At 37.9% G+C, this 25,646-nt stretch overlaps 4 protein-coding genes and 6 pseudogenes across 10 annotated transcripts; 6 read left to right on the top strand and 4 right to left on the bottom strand.

The window, feature by feature from the left end:
• Positions 1-1,862: 1,862 nt before the first annotated feature.
• LOC104764755 (SHUGOSHIN 1) lies at positions 1,863-5,711 on the bottom strand. The gene is made up of 17 exons (XM_010488347.2): positions 5,540-5,711; positions 5,006-5,172; positions 4,838-4,875; positions 4,662-4,758; positions 4,539-4,562; positions 4,381-4,449; positions 4,248-4,289; positions 4,081-4,105; positions 3,906-3,963; positions 3,620-3,802; positions 3,421-3,522; positions 3,218-3,313; positions 3,049-3,135; positions 2,866-2,940; positions 2,683-2,787; positions 2,487-2,570; positions 1,863-2,399 (listed from the first exon to the last, which is right to left on the bottom strand). Exons 2-17 carry the CDS (start codon positions 5,165-5,167, stop codon positions 2,123-2,125), a joined length of 1,524 nt encoding a protein of 507 aa, XP_010486649.2. The 5' UTR covers positions 5,168-5,172; positions 5,540-5,711; the 3' UTR covers positions 1,863-2,122.
• Positions 5,712-6,033: 322 nt separating this feature from the next.
• LOC104767417 (putative F-box only protein 15 pseudogene) lies at positions 6,034-8,089 on the top strand (annotated as a pseudogene).
• A 634-nt stretch (positions 8,090-8,723) lies between these two features.
• LOC104767416 (putative F-box only protein 15 pseudogene) lies at positions 8,724-10,103 on the top strand (annotated as a pseudogene). Its single transcript, XR_015591098.1, has one exon. The product of XR_015591098.1 is annotated as a putative F-box only protein 15 pseudogene (transcript).
• Positions 10,104-10,753: 650 nt separating this feature from the next.
• On the top strand, positions 10,754-11,578 carry LOC104767415 (putative F-box only protein 15 pseudogene; annotated as a pseudogene).
• Positions 11,579-12,907: 1,329 nt separating this feature from the next.
• Positions 12,908-14,209, top strand: LOC104767414 (putative F-box protein At3g10430). The gene is made up of 2 exons (XM_087503138.1): positions 12,908-13,472; positions 13,551-14,209. The coding sequence occupies exons 1-2, from the start codon at positions 12,908-12,910 to the stop codon at positions 14,207-14,209; spliced, it is 1,224 nt and encodes a 407-aa protein (XP_087359264.1).
• Positions 14,210-15,136: 927 nt separating this feature from the next.
• On the top strand, positions 15,137-16,312 carry LOC104767412 (putative F-box only protein 15 pseudogene; annotated as a pseudogene).
• A 479-nt stretch (positions 16,313-16,791) lies between these two features.
• On the bottom strand, positions 16,792-19,434 carry LOC104767411 (alpha-L-arabinofuranosidase 1-like; annotated as a pseudogene). The gene is made up of 13 exons (XR_015591623.1): positions 19,409-19,434; positions 19,124-19,179; positions 18,841-18,986; positions 18,714-18,759; positions 18,587-18,639; positions 18,367-18,511; positions 18,163-18,281; positions 18,006-18,077; positions 17,823-17,922; positions 17,685-17,745; positions 17,415-17,602; positions 17,165-17,308; positions 16,792-17,065 (listed from the first exon to the last, which is right to left on the bottom strand). The product of XR_015591623.1 is annotated as an alpha-L-arabinofuranosidase 1-like (transcript).
• Positions 19,314-21,065, bottom strand: LOC104764752 (alpha-L-arabinofuranosidase 1-like). 3 transcript variants are annotated; one of them, XM_087502930.1, is made up of 7 exons: positions 20,917-21,065; positions 20,716-20,822; positions 20,067-20,289; positions 19,920-19,974; positions 19,775-19,831; positions 19,551-19,672; positions 19,314-19,453 (listed from the first exon to the last, which is right to left on the bottom strand). In XM_087502930.1, the coding sequence occupies exons 3-6, from the start codon at positions 20,259-20,261 to the stop codon at positions 19,617-19,619; spliced, it is 363 nt and encodes a 120-aa protein (XP_087359056.1). In that variant the 5' UTR covers positions 20,262-20,289; positions 20,716-20,822; positions 20,917-21,065; the 3' UTR covers positions 19,314-19,453; positions 19,551-19,616. The 3 variants fall into 3 exon arrangements, with proteins under 3 accessions (XP_087359056.1, XP_087359057.1, XP_087359058.1); XM_087502932.1 differs by having other exon boundaries at positions 19,434-19,453; positions 19,775-19,793; XM_087502931.1 differs by lacking the exon at positions 19,775-19,831.
• LOC104767408 (putative F-box only protein 15 pseudogene) lies at positions 21,016-25,322 on the top strand (annotated as a pseudogene). The gene has a single exon (XR_015591538.1). The product of XR_015591538.1 is annotated as a putative F-box only protein 15 pseudogene (transcript).
• Positions 22,862-25,387, bottom strand: LOC104764751 (protein SEEDLING PLASTID DEVELOPMENT 1-like). Of its 2 annotated transcripts, XM_087502929.1 has the most exons (8): positions 25,255-25,387; positions 25,012-25,162; positions 24,727-24,918; positions 24,472-24,632; positions 24,132-24,387; positions 23,829-24,005; positions 23,571-23,735; positions 22,862-23,409 (listed from the first exon to the last, which is right to left on the bottom strand). In XM_087502929.1, the coding sequence occupies exons 2-8, from the start codon at positions 25,147-25,149 to the stop codon at positions 23,140-23,142; spliced, it is 1,359 nt and encodes a 452-aa protein (XP_087359055.1). In that variant the 5' UTR covers positions 25,150-25,162; positions 25,255-25,387; the 3' UTR covers positions 22,862-23,139. The 2 variants fall into 2 exon arrangements, with proteins under 2 accessions (XP_087359055.1, XP_087359054.1); XM_087502928.1 differs by having other exon boundaries at positions 24,132-24,632.
• Positions 25,388-25,646: the final 259 nt, after the last annotated feature.

The raw sequence follows: 25,646 nt of genomic DNA, 5'->3' as shown, positions 1-25,646 counted from the left end.
TGTTTGTTGACTTATATTTTTTTCCCCTCGATTTGTTTGATCTTAATAGACTTATTTCATTTTAAGTTGACTTATTAATATGATTGACTTTTTGAACTGTAGACTTATATTTTATTCCTGCTGATTTATGTTTTTTCTTTGCTGATTTATATTAAAAAACTCGATTTATTTTTTTTATTAATTGATTTTGTTACATAGTCAATTTTTTGAACTGCTGATTTATTTTGTAAAAGCTCACAATTTTTTATTATTTTATTAAAATTGATAATTATCCAAATAAATTAAAATATATAATTATTTTTCAAAAAAAATTATTATATAATTTTTTTTGAAGAATTATTCGTGATTTATATATTTATTTAAAACTAATATTATCTAAAAGTATTTACTAAACATAAATCGTAAAAGAATAATTCTAATTAATTTTTATATAATAAATTTTTAAAATTAAATTACTAAATAATACCAGATTTTTAATCACAATTGAGTAACAGATTATTGGATTGTGATCCATGATCATTTTTATTTCTTTTATCTGAATTTTAATTTTTGTTATTGATTAATATTATCCATAATAAACTACTTCATCATTATCTAATTTTTTTTCAATATCTAATTTATAAACAGTAATTTTTTAAAATAATTTTCTAACATAAATTAATTTAATTATTTTGTGTTTATTTTTTAATGTTTAATTAATTATTAATTTAGGGCAAAATTTTATTTATTTTATCTGAATGAAATATTTTAGTTACTGATTAATATTATATATAATAAATCAGTTCATCATTTTCAAAAACAATTTAGCAAAATTCTAAATATTTAGTTTATACAATGTTTTATAATTAATTTTTTTATGAATTAACTTAATTAAATTGTATTTATTTTTAATAATTTGTAATTGAGGACAAAATAGTCATTTAGTGCAATACATAAGCTACATTTCAAAGATTTAAAAAATTTGGTATAGATTCCAAATTTCCTATTAAGTTTAAGGTATGTATTCAAAATTTTCCATAGAATTGTCTAAACACATTTGTAAGAAAGAGAAGGCCGTATATTGCCTACCGTCTATCACTTTTGTCCTTCTCAGTGTCTCTCTTTGCTTCGTGGCCTTAAACTAAACTGTAGGATATAATCCGTCTTCCGACAATTTCTTAGTATATATATATAGCATATTCCTGACGGGTTTCTTTTTTTGTTGTTGTTAGATATTGAGCTTTTTAGGTGAAGATATTGATTTTGAAATAGTGAGACGTACAACCCATAAAAGAGTAGATACGGTTCAAGACCGAAGAGGTGTTGTTGTTTAGTCAATTGACAGTAGAGGGTATAAGAGAAAAGATTGACGTGTGAGAGCTGTGACCTTGAAAACCTATGGACCATCAAATTCAATGAAGTGGCCCAACATCAACACGTAATGTAAGTGTAACTTTGTCTATGTACCCTACTTTTCTTTTACTAATTTACTGTAAGATACAATAAATTTAAATTATTATTAGTTTATTAGACTTGATTTATTTAAAATGTTAGGAAATAATTGATTGGCTTCTTATGAACTGATATTCTAACAATTATAGGGAGGTAATTTGTAATTTAAAGAAAAATATTGATTGGACTGTGAGAACTTTTGTAAGAAATCGAAGTATATTGATCCTTTCCAAGATTAGCAGCATGCTGCAAAGCCTTATATAGATTTGTGGAAAATGTAGAACTATGTTGGATTTTCAGCTTTTTATATATATATAAATGTATATATTCAAACGTTCTCACTTCTCTGGATTGTAGTATTAAGATTATAAGATATCAAAATTCCATCAAGAGCTTAAAAGAACCCCTGAAACTATTAGGAGTCCTAAAGATTTGGTCAAATATTCCAACATTTCACAATTTACTGGAGTAAAAAAAAATTCACAGAGTCTCCATCAAACCGAAATAAACCTTCCAATCCACTTCCTGTACAACTGCAAGACCACGCGCTAGCTCTCCTTTGATTTAAAGAAGCAATAAACCTAAGAATATACATTCTGATTATAGCAACAAGCAATAGCTCATTCAACAAAAGTGAAGTCGCAAAATCAAATACATAAGAGGCTCCAGACGATCTTCTATCTGGAGAGACTTAGAATCCCCCTCGCATCTTGTCCCTAAGTGAGGGTTCCTTGTACGATTTGATATTATCAGCAGCTTTCCTTGTAGGTCGTCCAACTGTTGTTTTTCTCATCTCCTCTGATTCATCGCCTGCTGGTTTGTTCTTTGATTCTCCCTTAACCTCCATTGAAACTGTACACGATATCGGACTAGACTCATCAACAATGTCATCATGCAAAGGCGGATCTGCGGTTTCTTTGATGTGTCTTTGAGTTTTAACGTTTGCAGATTGTCTTCTTGCAGAGACTCTGTCAAGTATACCATTTAGATATCAGTCTCAAGTGTCAACTCTTTAATTAATCAGAATACAGAGATTGTATCTATCACTACAAAACCTGCTTTTCCCAGTTGTCTCTGTCATGTCATGTTTTTGGACTGCTTCAGGTTTAGACCCCGTAGACTGTTCGCTTGCAGAGCATCTGAAATGACATTTATAAGAGAAAACGTGGAAGCGGTAAATGTACTTGGTTTATGAAGAATAAGTTATCAATCAAGAGTAAAAAAGGAAGAATATGCGCTGCTTCCACAAACCCCGCATTTGCAGAAATCGCTTGATCATCATGTAACCCATTCAAGTTCTCCGTCACACCCAGCTCTTGGACATTAAACCTCGCAGACCGCCTTCTCAAAAACACCCTGTCGAAAAGTAAATCGCATTAGATAACAGTATTAACTCTGTAGTTCTGCATAATATAGAAAATTAACCTGGTTTACCCGGTTATCTCTTTCGTGTCATGTGGCTCTCCTGCTGCAGGTCTACACTTGATAGACTGTCTTCTTGGAGAGCATCTGAAATGACATCCATGAAGAAAGAAAATAAACCGCAAGTGGCATAAGTATTCTTGGTTCAGGATTCAGTTAGTGGAAAAAGAAAGAACACGTTCTGCTTCTACAAACCCGGCCTTTGCAGTAATCTCTTGATCTTCATGTAAACCATTCAAGTTTTGAACAACGCCCAGCTCTTGGATATCAAACACCGTAGACCTGCGAAAAAATCAAATGGCATTGTTACCATTATTCATAGGAGTACATTACTTATAAACAGAGCCTAACGCCTATTGCAGACCTCCTTCTCCTGGCTGTCTCTATTGACTCATGGAAGCTTTCAGATGGATCAGGTTCTTGAGATTTTAACCGGGCAGAACGTCTTCTCAAAGGGAACCTGCTTGAGACAGAGAGAATGGAAGCTCACTAGTCATTGACACTAGTCTTCATCCGCTTTGAATGTTATTCCTAAATGTGAACCTAGAAAAAAGGCAGTTAACAAACCTTGCATCCTTCTTAATTTCTTTGACGTCAACCACTCTTTGCAATTTTCCAGATTGGCCGGTTTCTATTTTATAAATGGCGGACTGCCTTCCTGCGCAACACCTGCAACAAAAGCAACCCAAAAGACAAAATAAAAGCATAAATAAGATACTGATACAAATAGATAATTAAGTCATCAAATCTCGTTGAATAAATAAACCTCTTGCTTTGGACATTGTCGTATATATGGTTTTCAGCATCAAGGACAAACTCCGTTTTATCAGCGGCACTGTTACCATCAGAGACCAACTTCTTGTTGTCAATGTTGTCTCCCGTCTGACATGTCTCTCCCAGTCTACCAATAATATCTAATGCTGCGGGATTCGTCCTTCCAGAAATTCTCCTATAAAGAAAAGCAAGAAATCCGTAAGTAACCTGATTGCCCAAAAATTTCTAAATGACAATGGATGAAACATGAAGCAGACTGAGCAAGAGAGAGACCCGACCTTTTATTGTTGGGTTTCTCATTTATTTGGAATGAGTTAGTGTTGGAGCTCTCCGAAACTGAGAATGAGATGAAAAAAGGTCACTTAAGGTGAGCATGCTAAGATATTCCTAAATTCACAATGAAATTAAAACGAGAAGGTTACATTTACATGCTTGACTGTTGCATTATCTTACCATTCTCATGATCAGCTTCAATTGGCTGAAAGGTATTGCAAGCCACACCACAAGCATTTGCACCAGCCAGAAGGTCACAACAATGCAGAAGAAAGCATAAGAAAAACGGAGCAGTAGGGTCATAATTTCCCATTCCAGAGGTCACAAAAGCCAATTTTCATAAGTACCTTGACCTTTGATGCATGACGTGTACATGGAAGAGTTTGCTCCTGGAAAGAAAAAGGTGCCAATTTCTTAAGTGATTAAATCTTTAGTTTGTAATTAGGGTCAGAGAAAATAACATACAAATCGATAGCATACCTTAAGCAGTATATTCCTGGCCCTGACTAACCCATTCTTGCAACCAAGTTCGTGCTGAAGTATCTTCAGCTGAAATGCACAGAAAATGTCAGCCAAGGAACTTATAAATGATCAACCAAGCCTGTGTTAAAGCAACTTGGGTTCCAGAAAAAGCATACTTGGTCTTTGCTTGTATTGGACTCCTGCCAGGAAAGAATAATGAAAAATACCTTTGAAATCACACTGTAACCATGGAATTCCCAAAATAATTTCCAGTTGAACCATACAAAGATGAGACGTACCGCCAACATACGAGTGTTTGCCTGGGCAAGAAGCAAATTCTGTTCTTTAACCTTCTGAAAGCTAATCCTTAGTTTCTGCAGCTCACTTTTGACTCCACTGTATTCACAAAACAACAATAAGTATTAGCAACAAATACTCAATACTCACAAGTTTCATGATTTCGAACAAAGATTACTCTCTCTCCACGACGACTTTCATCAGTCTCACGTTTTCCTGCAAAAACAAGTTGATAAACCTGAATAAGCACATTCAAATTAAAGGCAAAAAAAGGTCCATCTAACTAGTAACTACAGAAGGGCATAAACATATATTCATATGAACTCCAAGATGAAATAAGCAGTGCCTTTTGAAGATTTTCAGCGTTTTCTTTGGAAGAGAGTAATATACAAGCTTGTTGCTGCTGCTTCGGTCCCTGATTCATTAGTTCGTTCTGATTCTGCAGATTAGTAATATCTGCCAATTTTCTTCTTCGTGCACTGTTCATTGGAGGTTCCAGAACCATCATCTTCTCTACATATTTCAAAATCAAATCTGAATGTAATCAATCATTGTAAAGCTATAATTCTCGTGTAATTCGAGAAAAAAAAAAGTGAACAAAAACCCCTAATATCGACAAAGAACAACAGTGCGCCCAGAAATTTCAAGCAAATGAGATTGAAACAACCGAATGCGAAGATAAAAAAAAAAAAAAATCGAACAATCAGCGAAAATCCAGAACGGATTAGGTTACTGAGACTCAAATCTAGCATCTAAATGGGAACATAACCTAATTTAAAAGTCCGATTGATGTGAAGCTCTCTATTTCAAATTTAAACACAGAACTAGGAAGATGAACAGATTGCGAAGAGAGATTTCTTAAGCAAGACTAAATTCGAACCTCCACCGGCGTGATCTCCGACTTTAAGAGCCTTCGCTCGAACGATTGCGTAACCCTAATCGACTCGTCGTGTCGCCTTATCGGAATCGGAATCGGAATCCCGGAGGGAAATAAAGAGACTCGAGAGTCTGAGAGTGAGCGAGTATACTACTAGGAGTCTACGACGACTTGCGAGGGTAAAACAGTAAATCTCTATTCATTAAATTGCATGTAGAGGCTCTTATTTTAAATAAAATTAGATTTGTAGCGAAACATTTTTACAGTCAAAACCTTTGGTCCTTAATTTTTAGAGATTCATGGCCTTAATTTGGTTCAATGGAACTCGTAACCGGTTCACTTGCTAAGATTCACAAATTTATTAATCTCGTTTCAGTTTTCCCTTATTCCCGCTTTAAAGTCTTTATACCATAAACTGAGAAGAAACGAAACAAGAAACCTTATCCAAGAATCAATCTTTTGATTCGATTTCAGAGCATTTCACAGCGAGAGCGTTCATGGCAGAGCCTTCGTTGTTACCGATACCGTCGCTTCCGTTTGACTTAATCGAAGAGACACTTCATAGGACTCCGGCTGAATCTTTGATCCGATTCAAATCAACGTGCAAGAGATGGTACGCTCTCATCAGCAGCGACAAGAAGTTCATGCAAAAGCACTTAGATAACTCTCCGGAACGGTTTCTAAAGATCGATGTTGATGAGGGGGTTCAAATCATGGATCCGCTGACTGGAATCTTCTCGGTTACACCAATCCCACACGTGTTTCGCAACACGTATCCGATTCTTTCTATGGTTCACTGTGATGGTCTGATGTTGTGCATGTGTCGAGGAGTAAGAGATGGCGCCGGTCTCGCAGTGTGGAATCCGTTTTTGAGGAAATTCAAATGGATCAAACCATCGGTTCGTTACTGGGATAGTGATTACTTCGGGATTGGATACGACAATGCATCTCGTGACAACTACAAAATCTTGAGGTTTTGGGGTCCTATGTCCCGTCGCGACGATGAGAAATCAGATCCAAAGTGTGAGATCAAAGAATTCAATTCTAAGTCGTGGAGAGATCTTAATTGTTGAATCTAGAATTCACACAATGAATTTGTTTGAGTGGGGGACAAATTCACTTAAGATCTCCTTCTAAAACAATGGATTAAAACTAGAAAATAAAGAGGGATTCTGATCTCTTGAGAAAGAAGTTAGGGTTTTGCCCAAGAACAATGAATAACTAGGGTTTTTGTATTAATTGTTGGATCTTTTACAATGAGAGGATCTCTCCCTATTTATATGAATACATTGATTATAAAATAAGTCTATTTTCCTTAAATCTCTGATCTTTAAATATGGTAAATTTCCTCTTCTGATGATCAAGTCGGGCTTAGGGGGCGGTCTCGGAGGTCGGTCAAGTGACTTCGCTGAGCTTCTGCTTATAGGCCAGTTTAGCTAGCCCAAAAGGGGATCCCTCGGTTTAGTTAATGTGCAAAGTCTATTTGGTTTACCTTCGGTTTAGATCGGTATGTCGTGGGTGCTAAATCCTGCACCAACAATTAGTCCTCCCCCCAGTTCGGTAGATTCGATTATCCATTCGAGTTTCCGAACTATAGGAAAAAATATTCGATCTAAACTTTAGGAAAACTGAATTCCGACCTCCGAGACCGCCCCCTAAGCCCGACTTGATCATCAGAAGAGGAAATTTACCATATTTGAAGATCAGAGATTTAAGGAAAATAGACTTATTTTATAATCAATGTATTCATATAAATAGGGAGAGATCCTCTCATTGTAAAAGATCCAGCAATTAATACAAAAACCCTAGTTCTTCATTGTTTTTGGGCAAAACCCTAACTTCTTTCTCAAGAGATCAGAACCCCTCTTTATTTTCTAGTTTTAATCCATTGTTTTAGAAGGAGATCTTAAGTGAATTTGTCCCCCACTCAAACAAATTCATTGTGTGAATTCTAGATTCAACATTAATGCTGACGTTGATGGACGAGTTGTTACGGATTGCAGAGGTGTGTCTGTGAAGGGTAATATGTATTGGATTGCTGATAATAGTACCGACGACTTCATTCTAAGTTTTGATTTCTCCGTGGAAACATTCAAGAACGTATGTGTTTGTCCTCCTTCTTGGGTTGCTCGGAAACTAGCATGTTTCAGTGGAGATAGACTCTCTTTGTTGCAACAATCTAATGATGTGGAAGCAAGCGAGATTGAGGTGTGGGTGACAAACGAGTTGAGTGACGGTGTTGTTTCGTTTAGCAGATATTTCAGCGTCACTAGCCCTGATCTTCCGGCGTTACATTTCCATGATCGGATGGATAGTCCGGGATATTCGGTTGGTAAGCACAGAGATATCATGGCTTGGTGTGAGAGAGCTGAAAAAAAGGATGATGTGTGGTATGTTTGCGTCAAGTTTTACGAAATTGGTGGTGAAGGTGGGATCAGAAAACAGATTGTGACAGGAAGACATCGACGGCTTGACTACAATGACCCGTTGATTTGTAGCTATGTGTATGTTCCAAGTCTAGTTTCGATTCCTGTCAAGAAGAATAAGAGGTAGAGATCAGATACGAGTGCTGTTCTGTTTTCTTAAAGCTCTGTTTCTTGGTCTTTGTGTTTTGTTGGTCGTCTACCATAAATCAACTATGATACCATATATGCAGATGTTACTGATATTGACCTCTGGTTTTAGTTTTTGTGTTACGATCTTGAGAAGTTTTAGGTTTTTGGTAGAGAGTTGTATGTGTATGAGACTATGAGAGTCAGTCATACATACATGCATAACCCATATACAGCTAAGTACACCTAGAAGCAGAAACTAAAACATCAATTATGTAAAGACCTTAACACTTCCAAAGTTCCAGTAATCATATCTACCATTTTAATTATATGTTATTGTGCATGCATAGAAAATAAACATGTAAATATTTGGAAAAATAACAAATCTACTTACTTTAATTCATTTGAAAGAAAAAAAATAATTTAATTCGGAACTCCCCCTTTGTTTTTGTTGGTTACTTTATTTTGATTGGTATTTCGTCCCGGTTTAACGGAACCGATTCGCTTAATTTCCTCGTTAAGATTGAAGTAATCATAATCTTGGTTCGGCTGAACCGTGACCGGTTCGCTTGCTCGAGTCGTTTGGTTAGGTTTACAAAACGTTTCATACTTTCATACTTCTCTTATTCGCGCTAAAATAAATTCAACAAGAAAACGTTTAATCATTCAAGAATCAATCTCTCTCTGATCCGAATCAAAGCGTCCCCGTGGCCATGGCTCCCTCGGATCATTTTTCGTTGCCGTCTGAGTTAATCGAAGAGATACTTTACAGGACTCCGGTTGAATCATTGCTCCGACTCAAAGCGACGTGCAAGCGATGGTGCACTCTCATAAGCAGCGACAAGAGATTCATGCACAATCACTTGGATCACTCTCCCGAACGATTCATAAGAATCGATGACGATCAGACGGTTCAAATCATGGATCCGGTGACCAGAATCCGCTCAGATTCACCAATCCCTTACGAATTTCGTAATCCGTTTCCGATTTCTAGTATGGTTCACTGCGATGGACTAATGCTGTGTGTATGTGATGATCTGAATAACGGACGAGTAAGATACGGCAATCTCGCAGTTTGGAATCCGTTTCTGAAGAATAATATTAAATGGATCCAACCGTCGGTTTGTTACTGGGGAACTGATTACTTCGGTTTTGGTTACGACAAGGCTTCTCGTCATAACTACAAAATCTTGAGATTTTCTGGTGATATGTCTTTTAGTCGTGTTGAAGAATCGGGTCCAAAGTGTGAGATCTATGATTTCGACTCTGTTTCGTGGGGAAGTATTGATGCAGAGTTTGGTGTGGATGTAGATACGGATCGCGTAGGTGTATCTGTGCAGGGTAGTATGTACTGGATTGCACAAAAGAAGGAATCAGAGTTTTTTATTCTATGTTTTGACTTCTCCTTGGAAATATTCACGGACGTGTGCGTTTGTCCTCCCTTTTGGGATACCCGAAGATTAGGATGTTTCAATGGAGATAGACTATCTTTGTTAACACAAGATGAAGAATCGATGGAGATTCACGTGTGGGTGACAAACAAGTTGAGTGACGTTGTTGTTTCCTTTAGCAAATATTTCTCTGTGACTCGCTCTGATCTTCCGGCCTTACAGTTCCATGGTGATATGGCTCTTCCGGGATACTTCATTGGCAAGAAAAGAAATATCATGGCATGGTGTGAGGGAGATGAAGAAGAAGATGGTAAGTGGTATACTTGCATCACTTTTTACGAAATTGATCAAGGTGGTGTAAGAAAACAAATTGAGACTGGACGACATGGACTCAGTGAGTACAATGACCCGTTGATTTGTAGCTATGGTTATGTTCCAAGTCTGATTCCGGTTCCAAAATAAGAGGTAGATATGAGGACTGGTTTTTAAGCCCCTGGTATATGTTTTTTGTTAAGCCTTCTACTATGCGTGTATGTTGGAATTAATCAACAAAGTTACTATATTTTCAGACATTAACTACTGGGTTTAGTTTTGGTATTACATCTGAGACTGCCGTTTCTGGAATCCTCCTCTCTATTTAGGCCGTGAATTGTTCGTGTGGATTATAAGATTTACTTTTTTATTAAGAGAAAAAATAAAATGTGAAATTTCAAATTGATGCAAACACTCTTGTCATACACAGCAGAAGAAATCTATTTTACCAAAAGTTATGCAATTATCAACGTTAACGCATCCAAAAACCTAATAAATATTTTTAGACTACTCTTGAAAGATTAGAAGAAAAAGGAGTCTTGGCACTGTAAAAGGAAACTTAGAAACCAAGAAATTAAGTTACCCTAAATTAATTCGGAAATGTCCAATGTCTTTTTGGGTTAATTTGATTCGGTTGGTATTTCAGTCCGGTTTAAACTAACTGATTCGCTTACTTCACTCAGAAGTCAGAACTAATAAAATTGAAAAATCACAATTTTGGTTCGGCTTAACCGTGACCGGTTCGCTTGCTCGAGTCGATGAGGGTTAAGAAAGATTCACAATTTGGTTGGGGTTTACAAAATGATCTTTCGTTTCGTTCTTCCTTATTCGCGCTTAAAGTAAATAAAAACTAACTGAGAAACGAAAAAGAAACAAGAAACCATTTGATCATTCAAGAATCAATCTCTCTCACTCGATTCACATCACTCTTTTTTTTTCTTTCATTCTTTCAAAACGTCCCCATGGCTCAGGCTCCCGCGAATCGTCTGTCGTCGTTGCCGTCTGAGTTAATCGAAGAGATACTTTGCAGAACTCCGGTTGAGTCTTTGCTCCGATTCAAAACGACGTGCAAGCAATGGTACGCTCTCCTCAGCAGCAACACAAAATTCATGCAAAAGCAATTGGATCATCACAGTCCCACCTCCGAACGATTCCTAAGAATCGATAACGATCAGTCGGTTCAAACCATGGATCTTGCGACCAGAGTCCTCTCAGATTCACCAATCCCAGACGTGTTTCTTTATCCGTATCCGATTTCTTATATGGTTCACTGTGATGGACTAATGCTGTGTAGATGTGATGATCTGAATCACGGACGAGACAAATACGTCCGTATGGCAGTTTGGAATCCGTTTTTGAGGAAAGTGAAATGGATCCAACCATTGGTTTGTTACGAGAAAATGGAACGTTTCGGGATTGGATACAACACGGCCTCTCGTGATAACTACAAAATCTTGAGGTATGGTTATAAGAAGTGGTTTCCTCCTGTTAAAACATGTGAGATCTATGAACTCAAGACTGATTCATGGAGAGGTACTGAAGCTGAGTATGATGCGGATTTAGCTGTGGAGTGGGGAAGTGTGTCTGTGAAGGGTAATATGTATTGGATTGCTGCAAAGAAGGGACGTTATTTCATTCTAAGCTTTGACTTCTCCATGGAAACATTCAAGGACATATGCAATTGTCCTCCCTTGTTGAACTGTAAACGATTAGGATGTTTCAGTGGAGATAGACTCTCTTTGTTAATACTAGATGGAGTATGGGAAGCAAGAGACATTAAGGTGTAGATGACAAACAAGTTGAGTGACGAGGTCGTTTCGCTTACCAATTATTTCAATGTCACTTGTCTTCCGCGGTTACAGTTGAATCCTTATTCGACTCTTCCGGGATACTCCATTGGAAAACATAGAAATATCATGGCATGGAGTGAGGGATATGTACAAGAAGCTGGTATGTGGTATACTTCCATCAAGTTTTACGAAATTGACGAAGATCGCGTCGGAGAGCCAACTGAGACAGGAAAACATTTACAAGGTGACTACCATAGCCCATTAGTTTGTAGCTATGTCTATGTTCCAAGTCTGATTCCGGTTCCAGAGCAATAGGAGGTAGATTAGATATGAGGATCGTTTCGAATTCTTAATGCTCTGTTTTTTTTTTTAAAGCTCTGTTCAAAGGTACTACACAGATGTTATTGACATTAACTACTGGTTTTAGTTTTTGTATTATATGATCATAACAAGTTTTACGTTTGATATATAATCTAATCGTGTATGTGTAGTTTATCAAAATCAATCATGCATCACATATAGTATTTACTAAAACCCTAGTTTACTCAACTAATACTCTCTTAGAGTAAATTAATAGATATATATATATAATATATATATATATATATATATATAACCGATTGGGAACTTAGAATATTGGAGTCCAAGCTATTCAAAGATGGCGAGGATTTCAATGGCCGCGTGGCCGGATACTCCTCTGCCTGTAGGTTATGTGACGGAGAGACAGCATCTTTCTATGGATCCCCCCTATATATGACTCTATCCATGTCTTAGGCCGTGGTGTGAGCTCGTCTAGGGTTTTAGGCTTTAGAAGGGAAAAAGGATCTGTATAATTTGTTATGGATGCAAACTCTTAGTCATATATTACATCCTTTTTTTTCTTTTTCTTTTTTTGAACAAATGTCATATATTACATCCAAAAATATATTTTTTACAAGGTGTTTACACAAGAATCATAGTAAAAAAAACAACACCAGAAAATTGGATTTAGAAGGAGGAGCGAGACCGATCATGGAAAGAAAACTTAGAAACCAAGAAAAGGAAATGAAATTTTACCCTAACTAATTAATATGAGATCCGGACGTTAAATTTTACCCTAATCGTTTAACGCCCTTAACGTTTACTTATAATTCGATTGGTATGGGTCCGGTTATAGCGTAACCGATTCGCTTACAGGTTGAAAATCAAGGGAAAAACAAAGAACCAGAACCGGTTCGTTATCTAGGGTTCGTTAACTTCGTTTGCTCACAAGTCGGTTAGTAAAAGGTTCATAACTTTGGTTAGTCACAATATAGCCCTCGCGTTTCCTTCTCCCTTGTTAAAATCATGCCGGAGAAAGGAGAAAGAAACAAGAAACCACGTACAGATTTTTTCATAGCGAAAGCGTTCATGGCAGAGCCTTTGTTGCTACCGTCACTGCCGTTTGAGTTAATCGAAGAGATACTTCAGAGGACTCCGGCTGTATCTTTGATCCGATTTAAATCGACTTGCAAGAGATGGTACCATCTCATCAGCAGCGACAACAGATTCATGCAAAGTCACTTGGATAACTCTCCGGAACAATTCATAAGAATCGATAGCCGTGAGAGGGTTCAAATCATTGATCCCGTGACCGGAAGCCTCTCGGTTACACCAATCCCAGACGTGTTTCGCGACATGTTCATGTGTATGTGTCACTGTGATGGTCTGCTGCTTTGCCTGTGTCATGGATTAAGAGGTGACCTTAATCTCGCGGTTTGGAATCCGCTTTTGAGGAAAAGCAAATGGATCAAACCATTGGCTCGTAACTGGTCAACTGCTCGTAACTGGTTAACTGCTCGCAAGAATTGTGAGTACATAGGGATTGGATACAGCTATACATCTCGTGATAACTATAAAATCTTGAGGTTTTCTTATCATGATGATGATGTTGAGGATGATGATGATGATGATGATGATGATGATGACGACGATGATGATGATGATGATGATGACGATGATGATGATGATGATAAATCAGAACCATTCTGTCACGTGTATGAATTGAAGTCTGATTCGTGGAGAAGTATTGATGCTAAGTTTGATGGGAATATAGATGCTGAAGTTCAAGGCGTATCTGTGAATGGTAATATGTATTGGGTTGATGGAAAGAAGAAGGAGAAGAAGAATGAGCACTTCATTATATGTTTTGATTTCACTATGGAAACATTCAAGCACGTATGCGTTTCTCCGCCCTATTCGGATATTGAGCTATTAGGATGTTTCAATGGAGATAGGCTCTCTCTGTTACAACATGATGAAGTAACAGGGGAGATTCATGTGTCGGTGACAAACAAGTTGACTGATGGCCTTGTTTCTTTTAGCAGATATTTTATTGTGACTCTCCCTGATCTTCCTATGGTACGGTGCCTAGATTTTATGGTTTTTCCGGGATGGTGCATTGGCAAGCAGAGAAATATCATGGCATGGTGCGAGCAAATTGTAAAAGAAGATGGTAAGATGTATACTTGTATCACTCTTTACGAGATTGATGAAGGTGGTGTAAGAAAACAAATTGAGACAGGACGACGTGAAGTTACAAGCTCCATTATTGACCCGCTTATCACTAGTTATGTGTATGTTCCAAGCCTGATTCCAGTTCCAGTATAAGACGGTAGATATGATGAGGGTTGTTTTGTGTTCTTCAAGCTCTGCTTTCTTTGTTTTTTTTTTTGGTGTTTGTTGATATTAATTCTGCTACCATATAGGCTGAAATCAGCTAATGTTATTGACCTTAGTTAAATACAGGTTTTGGCTTTTGTAATGATCATACAAGAAGTCAATATAATCTTTTAGCACCTCTAAAGCATTTTCAATTATATAATCTGGGGTAATGGAATTGTGATCGATGTTTATCATGTTCTAAGCACGACAAATCTCAACAAATATGTATATCAAGCTCCTTTAGCTTATCAAGAATATATATATATATATATATTTTTTGGATATAAAAATATAGAAATTGTCAAGGTTCAAAATCATTGTACAGTATATAGTTTCTTTTACTTTCTTGAATTCATTTCAAATATATCTATATAATAAGATATATATATCTTGGATTCTACTTAAATAAAACAAAACTAAGCGCGAGTTATGGTATTAATTCTATTTATAACTTCATATCCCACATCTGTCAAATTTACTTTCTAGTTCAAAAAAAAACAAAAAAAAAAACTAAGTAAGGAGTAAGAAGAGTATGGTATAACCGTATTTAGTAGGGCAAAGCAAACGCAATATACAACTTGACCCGATTCAGTCCGGTTAACACGTAACCGATTCGGTTGGGTTGTTCATTTTAGGTTAAAATGTCACCAGTTTGGTTCGGTTGAACCGTAATTTGCTTGCTGATAAATTCTCAATTTTGATCTTGTTTCCTTCTTTACAAATTCGCGCTTAAAGTGAATAAAAGGCTAACTGGAAAACGAAAAAGGAAACAAGAAACCATTTTATCATCATCTTTCAAGAATCAATCTTTCTCACTCGAACTCACATCTCTTTTTTTTTTTCTCTTTCTTTCTTTCGAAACGTTACGTCCCCATGGCTCAGGCTCCTGCGAATCGTGTTCGTGTGTGGTTGCCGTTTGAGTTAGTCGAAGAGATACTTTGCAGAACTCCGGTTGAATCTTTGTTCCGATTCAAAGAGACGTGCAAGCAATGGAACGCTCTCATCAGCAACGACATAAAATTCAAGCAAAAGCATTTGGATCATCACATTCGCACTCCCGAACGATTCCTAAGAATCGATGATGATGATCTCGCGCTACAAATCATGGATCCGGTGACCGGAATCCTAAAAGAAAGACCAATCCCAAACGATTTTCTTGATCCGCGTCCGATTTCTTGGATGGTTCATTGTGATGGACTCATGCTCTGTATATGTGAAGATTCGGAACGAGGAGGAGGTTACGTCAGTCTCGCAGTTTGGAATCCGTTTCTGAGGAGAATCAAATGGATCGAACCATCGGTTGATTACTGGGTAGATGATTTTTTCGGGATTGGATACGACGTTGCATCTCGTGACAACTACAAAATCTTGAGGTTTGGTTATAATCTGTCGTCTCCTCCCCCTGGTGATACAATTAGAGTCTTTGAGATCTATGAATTCATGTCTGATTCATGGAGAGGTATTAATGCTGGGTTTGCTGCGGATCTATATGTGGAGTGGGAGTGTGTGTCTGTGAAGGGGAAAATGTACTGGGTTGCATATGAAGAGACTGATGAACGTTATTTCATTCTATGTTTTGACTTCTTCGAGGAAATATTCAAGGACGTATGCGATTGTCCTGAGTTTTGGGGCTATAGTAACCGATTAGAATGTTTCAATGGAGATAGACTCTCTTTCTTAACACAAGATGGAGAAGAATCAAGAGACATTGAGGTGTGGATGACAAACAAGTTGAGTGATGAGGTCGTTTCGTTTGCCAATTATTTCAATGTCACTACTGGCCCTGCTCTAATTCCGCGGTTACAGTTCCATGACTTGCATACTCGTCCGGGATACTCCATTGGCAAGCACAGAAATATCATGGCATGGTGTGAGGCAACTGTAGAAGAAGAAGAAGATGAGAGGGTTTCTGTCTTCACTTTTTACGAAATTGATGAAACTGGTGTCGTCAGGGAAATTGAGACTAGAAGACGTGAACAGGATGACGACGGTGACCTATCAATTTGTAGCTATGTTTATGTTCGTAGTCTGATTCCGGTTCCAGAATAAGAGGGTAGATACGAGGGTTGCTTCGTGTTCTTCTCAATGCTCTGTTTTTTTTTTTGGTCTTTGTCTTTCTTGATCGTCTACCATGTAGTTGTAGTCAACTATGATACTATGTATCTACAGATGTTACTGAATTGACCTCTGGTTTTAGTTTTTGTATTACGATCTTGAGAAGTTTTAGGTTTTGGTACAGAGAGTTGTATGTGTATTAGAATCAATCATTCGTAACCCACATATATATAGCTAAACCCCACAGGAGCAGAAACTGAGCATCATTTCAACTGTATATATATGCTAGAAAATAAACATGGTATTATCTGACAACTTTCAAGCTAATTTGGAAACCAACAAAAGTACAAAAGTACAAAACTGAGCACTCTGTAGTAATCCTTAAATAATTTCTAAATTAAGAGGTAAGGAAATATATATACACAGATTGCACCCTGTTTTTCCTCAACGTTACACATACAGAAGACAGAGCATTGCATTTGCAAAACATTAAATTGAAATTGGTAAATGACCAACAACATAAACAACAGTTTATTTACGAATACTTACAGTAAATTATTTATATTTATTGTCATCGTTAACTCTTCAGAGAGTGGTAGTTTTCTGATGAGAAGAAGAATCAGAAATTGGCATATTATTTATCTTTGCAGATTCCTTCAACAAATAGAACAAAGAGAAAGAATGTGGCGGGAGAACAACGGTCAGATCCTCCTCTGCCATCTCTAGCAAGCTTTCATGTGGCACCACCTGCAAAAAAGAGTCAGAATTAGAGCTTAAGCAGTAAGAACAGGGGATTTGTGATGATGATGATGATGATGATGATTTGTCTGTTTCTTGACTTTATACCTTCTCTGGCTGTGAGAAGGAATTTTCATCCATCACATTGGTAGATGTAAGTACTGTCTTCTTTGATCCCGAAACTTTCACGTTCGGGTCCAATCCAGTTACCAACACTTTCATATATTCTGAGGTAGCTCCGAAGTTTACTGCCTGCATATGAATCCAAAGTTAACAGATATTGAAAAGTGAAAACAGTTTCTATCTTTCTTTCTTTTTGGCTCAGTTGAAGTTCCTGCAGGTATTTCTCTCGGTTTACCTTAAAGCGTATGTAATCTTTGCCATTGTTTTTCCACGAGATTGCGGATGCGACAAGAGAAGAAGAGTTTCCCTTGAGTGTTGAAGTGAGAAGAGTTGCTCCTTGACACTGCAAAGAACCGTTGGACCCAATAGCTAGGAGTTCCATATAGATGAGACGAATTGAAGACTATTGCATCAGGGCTCCACCTGAAACCAATTGAAATTGTTGCCTTAGCTTCCCCGGTAACCATAAGAATGGGAAAAGAAGTGGAAACGAGGTGAGAGATACCGTCTATCTTTTGTGTTCACAAAGAGTGGTTCACTGCAACAAAGAAGCATCAGATGTTTTACTCGTTCGATGTTTTTAGTTGCGATTAAAGCCTGGGAAGAGGAAGTTTGAAGGAAACCTTTTCTTTTCAAGGGAAACGCAGCTTGAAACCAATGAGAAACGCAGCTTCTCCAAGAGAGGCAAGAAGACTTCCCGTACCCGCATCTTTTCCAGTCACAGCATATTCACTGACAAAAGCCTGCAAGACAAAAATCACGAGTGAGCAAAATGCTGAAAGCTTCATCTTTTCGTTTTGGGAATTAAGTTGTGTTATAATCTCACCTTTGGGCCATTGCGTGAAGTGCGGTCAAACTGATGATACATGGAAAACAAATTGCTAGCAGAAGTGTAAATCTGTTAACAAAAGGAAAACACTTTTTGAGACGAAGAGAGAACACAAGACAACATTTACAGGTTCTGGCCAGACAGAAATTTTTACGTGAAAGTCATAGTCATCAGCTGGGTGGTCGAGCGGATGAGAAGATCCATCGCAGTTGGAGATGATTTTGATATCTGGGTAGGCTTTTTTTATAGCATCATAGAACACAATATCGCTTCCTGTAAAGTTGTAATCTCATTTAGTATCTCAAAGATGCTCGATAAAATTCTTAAGTGACATGTTATAATCGAAAAATTGCAAAACCTCTGTAGTATGTTTTTCCACAATCTTCACTTCCAATGGCAACGTATTTCAGTTCAAAAGGCTCTTGGCGTCCCATTTTAGCTCGAATAGATCCCCATGTGGAATTAACATCTCCTCGGGCAAACTCAATACCGTCGAGTGCTTCCTGAAATCAAAAGAGGCAAAAGTTTTGGTTTTCCAGCTTCTTCCAAGTGAAAAAGAGGAAGGTTTCGTAACATACTTGAACAAAGGGCATGATACTGGCAGTTTCAACTTCATCATTATGACTTATCCCTGCAAAAAGGTAAAAATTAAGGTTGATAGATTTGGAATACAGAAGAGATACTAGTCGGAGAATGAAAGAATACCGTTGTTAAACACCCATATCGGGGCTGCACCAATGTCTTCTGCCAACTACAAGAATGTTCATTTAACTTTGATATCAAGCTTGCGGAATAAGCTACAATAGACTCAATAGAAAAAAAGAGGTCTCACTTGAAAGAACTCAAAGTGGCCAAGGCCATCATCGGTCCAATACTTCCAAACATCACCAAAATGGCCCGGTCTCTCTTCCCAAGGTCCTACGGTTTCTTTCCAGCGGAATGCATTACTTAACCATGCACCCTCGACAAAACAACCACCTACGTTCACAAAGATCCAGAGTAAAGAATAAACTTTAGCTTTTTTCATCTTAAGTCATGCTCTTTACCACAATGAACTAGGAAGTGTGTATCTGGACAGAACAAGCCACAAAAACACTATTAGCCATAAATATTACCTGGGAACCGGATGAAACGGGGTTTTATATCAACCATCATTTGTAAAAGATCGTTTCTGAAACCATGTCCATGCAATCAAACTAAAAAGAATGAATATTTTGTTTCTTCCAATATTTTCTCTCTCTTCAACCTCTCATCTCAAGGCTCTATAGGGAATTCAGAAAGAAGGAATAAGAACCTTGTAAGTGTCCACTGGCATGGCCGTCAATCCATATTGACCCTTTCTTGGTTGTTGTTAACTGAAGTCTTCCACTAGGATCTGTCCCTTTTGCCTCCAAAATAACCTCCTTTTTAGTCCATTTTGAAACATCAGAAGCAGAAGCTCTGCACTGAAACAAATGAAAGCACACAATTGAAACTTTCACAATTTGAAACAACAACAGAAACGTATTCAGACTTAACTGAAGAATCTGAAATGTTTCTCACGTGATCTTTTCAGAAGCAAGAGTCAGTGAGCCATTCGAGCTCGTCAACGACACAGACAGATCAATATCACCAGTTGAACGCACATAAAGAGCCACCTTGTACTTCTTTCCTTCTTGAATATTCTAACAAAAGATAAAAAAAATGAAAGAACAGCTTTACCCATACTCTTGACACCGAGGGAAACAGAAAGTCGAGCTGTAAAAGTTTTCACAATTATCACTCACCATGCCCCAGTTTCAAACCCTGGAAACCAAAGTTTTTGCTTAAAGAGTTACTACCACCTTTTCCCATCATGTAAAGAAAGAAAAGAAACAATGATTGATTACCATGGATTTTCAGAAGTAATAAGCCAAAAAAGAAGAAACGAACCTCTGTTGCTAACAAGTTCAGCCCATAATCCACCAGCACCAGCATGGTTGATCTCCTGTAAATGATTTGAACATATAAAGTTTTCGATTGATTCGAACACATTGTGTATATAGCAGAGATATATAGGAGACTGTAACATTACCAAACCTCGAAGAATATGCCAAATAGCGTTTCAGGAATGGGTCGTCCAGCTCCGTTAGAAGCATCAACTTGCAAAGTGACGGCTGGTTTAGGATCTTCTTGAGCATCAACAACACGAAGGCTTTGATAGACGAAGCAAGAGCCAAGGAGAAAAGAAAGTATGCAAATACTTCTGAGCAACTTCCAAGACTCCATATCCATAATCACCACATCCAAATAAACCAACAACCTACAACATTTACAGAAACATTGAATCTTTATTCAACTCAATCAGTTAGATTATCTAAAAAAGCCTCAAAAGAAGGTAACAGCTAGAAAAAGAACACTACAGACAGTCATGGGTGATGACATAAGATAAGAGGAAGATAAACAAAGGAGAATATATATATAGGACCCATCACTGGTTTTTGTCTTATTGGAACTACAACAAGACATAGCCGTCTAAATTTAATTGATAAAATTTGGGATCAAAGCATAAGATATAGCAAATCCATAAAAGAGGGCTAAATTAGAAAAACACAAACGTTGTTGGGAAATCAAGAGTGGCTTCAATCTCAACTCATAAAGTCAAAACCTTCAGAGACATATTAAATCACAATTGGCTCAGAATGAGAGTTCGGGATTGAAGTTTCTGCGGGTATTTCTCTCGGTTTACCTTTAAGGCTTTAAGCCATTGTTTTCCCAGGATATTGCGGATGCCACAAGAGAAGAAGAGTTGCTCCACTTGACTCTGCAAAGAACCGTTGGACCCAATAGCTAGGCCTAGGAGTTCCATATAAATGAGACGAATTGAAGACTATTGCATCCCGAGTACACAGAAGAACGGGAAAAGAAGTGGAAACTAGGTGAGAGATACCGTCTATCGTTTGTGTTCACAAAGGGTGGTGGTCGTCGTATTAGCCCCCGTCGCGGTGGATCCTGACTTCCTCGTCACCGGACCTACGTTGTAACTGGTAACTGGTAGGGTTAAAATTCTATTTATAATTAAGGAGTAAGATTTACCAATTGATAGCAGTAGGGCAAGCAAACCCAATATATAACTTGACCGATTCAGTCCGGTTTACACGTAACTGATTCGCGTGCTTTGTTCATTTTAGGTAACCAAATTGGTTCGGTTGAACCGTAATTTGCTTGCTGATAAATTCTCAATTTTGATCTCGTTTCCTTCTTTACTAATTCGCGCTTAAAGTCTATAAATACTAACTGAGAAAACGAAAAAGGAAACAAGAAACCGTTTTAATCATTCAAGAATCAATCTCTCTCACATCTCTTTTTCTTTTTTTTCCCCTTTCTTTCTTTCGAAACGTCCCCATGGCTCAGGCTCCCGCGAATCGTGTGTGGTTGCCGTTTGAGTTAGTCGAAGAGATACTTTGCAGAACTCCGGTTGAATCTTTGTTCCGATTCAAAGAGACGTGCAAGAAATGGAACGCTCTCATCAGCAACGACATAAAATTCAAGCAAAAGCATTTGGATCATCACATTCGCACTCCCGAACGATTCCTAAGAATCGATGATGATCGTGCGGTTCAAATCATGGATCCGGTGACCGGAATCCTAAAAGAAAGACCAATCCCAAACGATTTTCTTGATCCGCGTCCGATTTCTTGGATGGTTCATTGTGATGGACTCATGCTTTGTATATGTGAAGATTGGGAACGAGGAGGAGGTTACGTCCGTCTCGCAGTTTGGAATCCGTTTTTAAGGAGAATCAGATGGATCGAACCATCGGTTGATTACTGGATAGATGATTATTTCGGGGTTGGATACGATGATGCATCTCGTGACAACTACAAAATCTTGAGGTTTGGTTATAATCGGTCGTCTTCTCCCCCTGGTGATACAATTAGAGTCTTTGAGATCTATGAATTCATGTCTGATTCATGGAGAGGTATTAATGCTGGGTTTGCTGCGGATCTATATGTGGAGTGGGAGTGTGTGTCTGTGAAGGGAAAAATGTACTGGGTTGCATATGAAGAGACTGATGAACGTTATTTCATTCTATGTTTTGACTTCTCCGAGGAAATATTCAAGGACGTATGCGATTGTCCTGAGTTTTGGGGCTATAGTAACCGATTAGAATGTTTCAATGGAGATAGACTCTCTTTCTTAACACAAGATGGAGAAGAATCAAGAGACATTGAGGTGTGGATGACAAACAAGTTGAGTGATGAGGTCGTTTCGTTTGCCAATTATTTCAATGTCACTACTGGCCCTGATCTAATTCCGCGGTTACAGTTCCATGACTTCCACACTCGTCCAGGAGTAGCCATCGGCAAGCACAGAAATATCATGGCATGGTGTGAGGCAACTGTAGAAGAAGAAGAAGATAAGAGGCTTTCTGTCTTCACTTTTTACGAAATTGATGAAACTGGTGTCGTCAGGGAAATTGAGACTAGAAGACGTGGAAGTGATGACTACAGTGGCCTATCAATTTGTAGCTATGTTTATGTTCGTAGTCTGATTCCGGTTCCAGAATAAGAGGGTAGATACCATGTCAATGCTCTGTTTTTTTTTTGGTCTTTGTCTTTGTTGATCCTCTACCATGTAGTTGAAGTCAACTATGATACTATCTACAGATGTTCCTGAATTGACCTCTGGTTTTAGTTTTTGTATTACGATCTTGAGAGGTTTTAGGTTTTGGTACAGATTTGTATGTGTATTAGAATCAATCATTCGTAACCCACCCAGCTAAACCCCACACGAGCAGAAACTAAGCATCATTTCAACTGTATCTATATGCTAGAAAATAAATAAAGTATTATCCGATGATTTTCAAGCTAATTTGGAAACCAACAAAAGAAAAAAACAAGTATTCATTCAGTAGTCATCCTTAAATAATTTCTATATTAAGAGGTAAGAAAATATATATATCTACAGATTGCACCCTGTTTTTCCTCAACGTTACACATTACCCCTCGGGTAAAGAAGACAGAGCATTTCATTTGTAAAACAGTAAATTGCAATTGGTAATGACCAACAACATAAACAACAGTTTATTTACGAAGACTTACAGTAAAATGTACAATGTCCAAGAGTCTCCAACGTATGTAGTTTAGTCCATATGCTGAAGTCAGAGATGTCAATCCTTAAGGAAAGGAAGACGAGTAACAGTATTCCCCATGCTATCATCTGTTGCATTCTTTGAGGATGAAGATGGCAACATCTTCTTGGTTGATCGGCGAGGAAGAATCTGAAGGCGCGGATTAAGGTGAGTGCCGAGGTTCTCAACTGTGAGTTGGTAACTCTCCACCAGCTCTAGTTGCCGAACTATTATATCTGACCGTATAGGAAGAAGCTCCACTGGTTCACCTCCCGGGATTACAATATATTCGATTGCTAGACGGACTTCCTGCGTTTCAGAAACAGGGGTGTTTTAAGTAGTTATACTTGCAGATAATTACTGAACTGTTTTGAGCCTTTTGTAACTTAAGATAAAGGAATCCTAATGAATTAATAGTTGGTAGGTCAAAGAGGCTGATCTGATATTTACAGGAGGGAGATGAGAGTTACCTCGAGGGCATCCAGTTCTTCTAAACTGGGTTTGCTTTCAGGAGCATCATCTTTGATCTCAATATCATCAACAGAAGATTTCTCTATGGTTTTAGGGTTTGAGCCAAATGATTCTCTCCCAAGGATCATTCGGACTGCCTTGACCATCTGAGCCATTGTAGTTGACTGCAAGGTATTGACAGGAAGAAAGAAATGAGTCAAGATTATGATTCGAAGGAGTCCAGTGAGTCATCATCAGTCATGCAAGAATAAGAATACCTTAATGACAAATATCGGTAGCTTGTGTAATTTCGCAACACGACGGATCGATGAGTTCTGTATCAATTCAGAACTTGAAGCTAGAATGACATTTGCTTCTCCAACATCATCTGTTACTTCTATTTCGTCGTCTAGGCCCATAACTTCAGCTACTTGAAGGAGATCAGCTTCAAGGACCTAGAACACAAACAGAGGATACCATATATACAGTTAGTATCTTCCGCTGCTTAAGATCAAGGTTATTTTCCAATGATCAGAAAAGACATATTTAGAAACACTGGAAGAAAAAATCAGGTTCTTTACATTGTAAGTATAAACATGAACCGGCGAGCTTCTTGGGCTCGTGTATGTGTTACTACTGGCCTTACTATACCGAATGGGAAGAAAAACTTCATCTTCATCTTCATCGTCAGACAGAAATTCACTTATGAAATCTCTATTGAGCAATGGTGCAGGTTGTTCCTCTTCAAGGGTCTCCAAAGGAATGGGAGTCACTAACTTATGAGGAACATCGTCTTCGCCACGAATTTGACGGATTTCAAATGGAGCGGATTTCCCTACAATATCCACAAAGTTGGTCCGGTTTAGTTTTCCATTTGTTAACTCAAATACTGTTAGGAGAGGCACTCTTTTTAGCTTATCAGCTAGTATAGCATCAACGGTGACATCTAATCTTTGATGAACACGACACTCAGTTCTCGAAATCATCTCTACAACACAAGTAAATGTCGGAGGTCCTTTTCTTTCAAGAATTGTCTTCTGCACTTTTCTTTTCCTTGCTTCTTCATCACCAAGAGTCACACTCTTGAGTAAAATAAATTCCAATTAAGGTTAACTCAGATAACAAGAGAGCAAAAAAAAGAAGAAGAAACAAAGCTGTTGTCTAAGGTCATGATACCTCAATTCCACCAATAAGAATCTGCAAAGAAGGATTTTTGATAATGTTGTCTATAGTCATCCCATGAGCAGTTGCAATAAGCTGAACACCTTGTTGAGCAATCGTGCTAGCAGCTAAAGCTTCAAGCTCAGTTCCAATCTCGTCGATGATGATAGTCTCAGGCATATGATTCTCAACCGCCTCAATCATAACCTGCAGTAGCATGAAGAAGTTATTAGTACAACAAGATCCTTTTGATTCCTTACTACACCATATTATATTACAAGGCTAAGAGAGACATCATACATCGTGCTGTAAATTCACATTTGGAACTTGCATCCGCCTGGCACGTCCAATTCCAGAATGAGGAACATCACCATCACCTCCAATCTCATTTGACGTGTCAACAATCACTACACGTTTCTTGTGTTCATCAGCTAACATCCGAGCAATTTCTCTGTACAAACCACCAAACAAACCAATCTTGTATCAATGGGACCATCACATTACAATAAGATCCTCAAACCTGGATGTAAAATCAAAATGTACCTGATTAAAGTTGTTTTGCCAACTCCAGGAGATCCAATGACTAAGATGGATCCTCCTCCTTCAATCAAGTCTCTTATAATTTCTGCACTTCCAGATACAGCTCTACCCACTCGACATGTTAGACCAATTACTTGCAGTTTCCGATTACGTATAGCGCTTATACGGTGCAGCAATCTGTCAATCCCTGATCGGTTATCATCTGAAAAATCGCCAACCTAGATTAAAAACATTCATCTCCTCATCAGCTCAAATTCATCAAAAAAACATTTGATTCAAACACAGTATAGAAATTAGTTGCATGTGTTAGATCAGAGAGTCACACACACACACACCTTTGATACTGCAAGCTTCAGATCTTGGTGTGTAACAGGCTGCTCTGAGATCACCCAATC

The sequence above is a fragment of the Camelina sativa genome, chromosome 19 (assembly GCF_030686135.1).
Source record: "Camelina sativa cultivar CO46 ecotype springtype chromosome 19, ASM3068613v1".
Taxonomy (NCBI): domain Eukaryota; kingdom Viridiplantae; phylum Streptophyta; class Magnoliopsida; order Brassicales; family Brassicaceae; genus Camelina; species Camelina sativa.
Note: the sequence above shows the minus strand (reverse complement) of the source record. Positions and strands in the feature narration are given on the sequence as shown.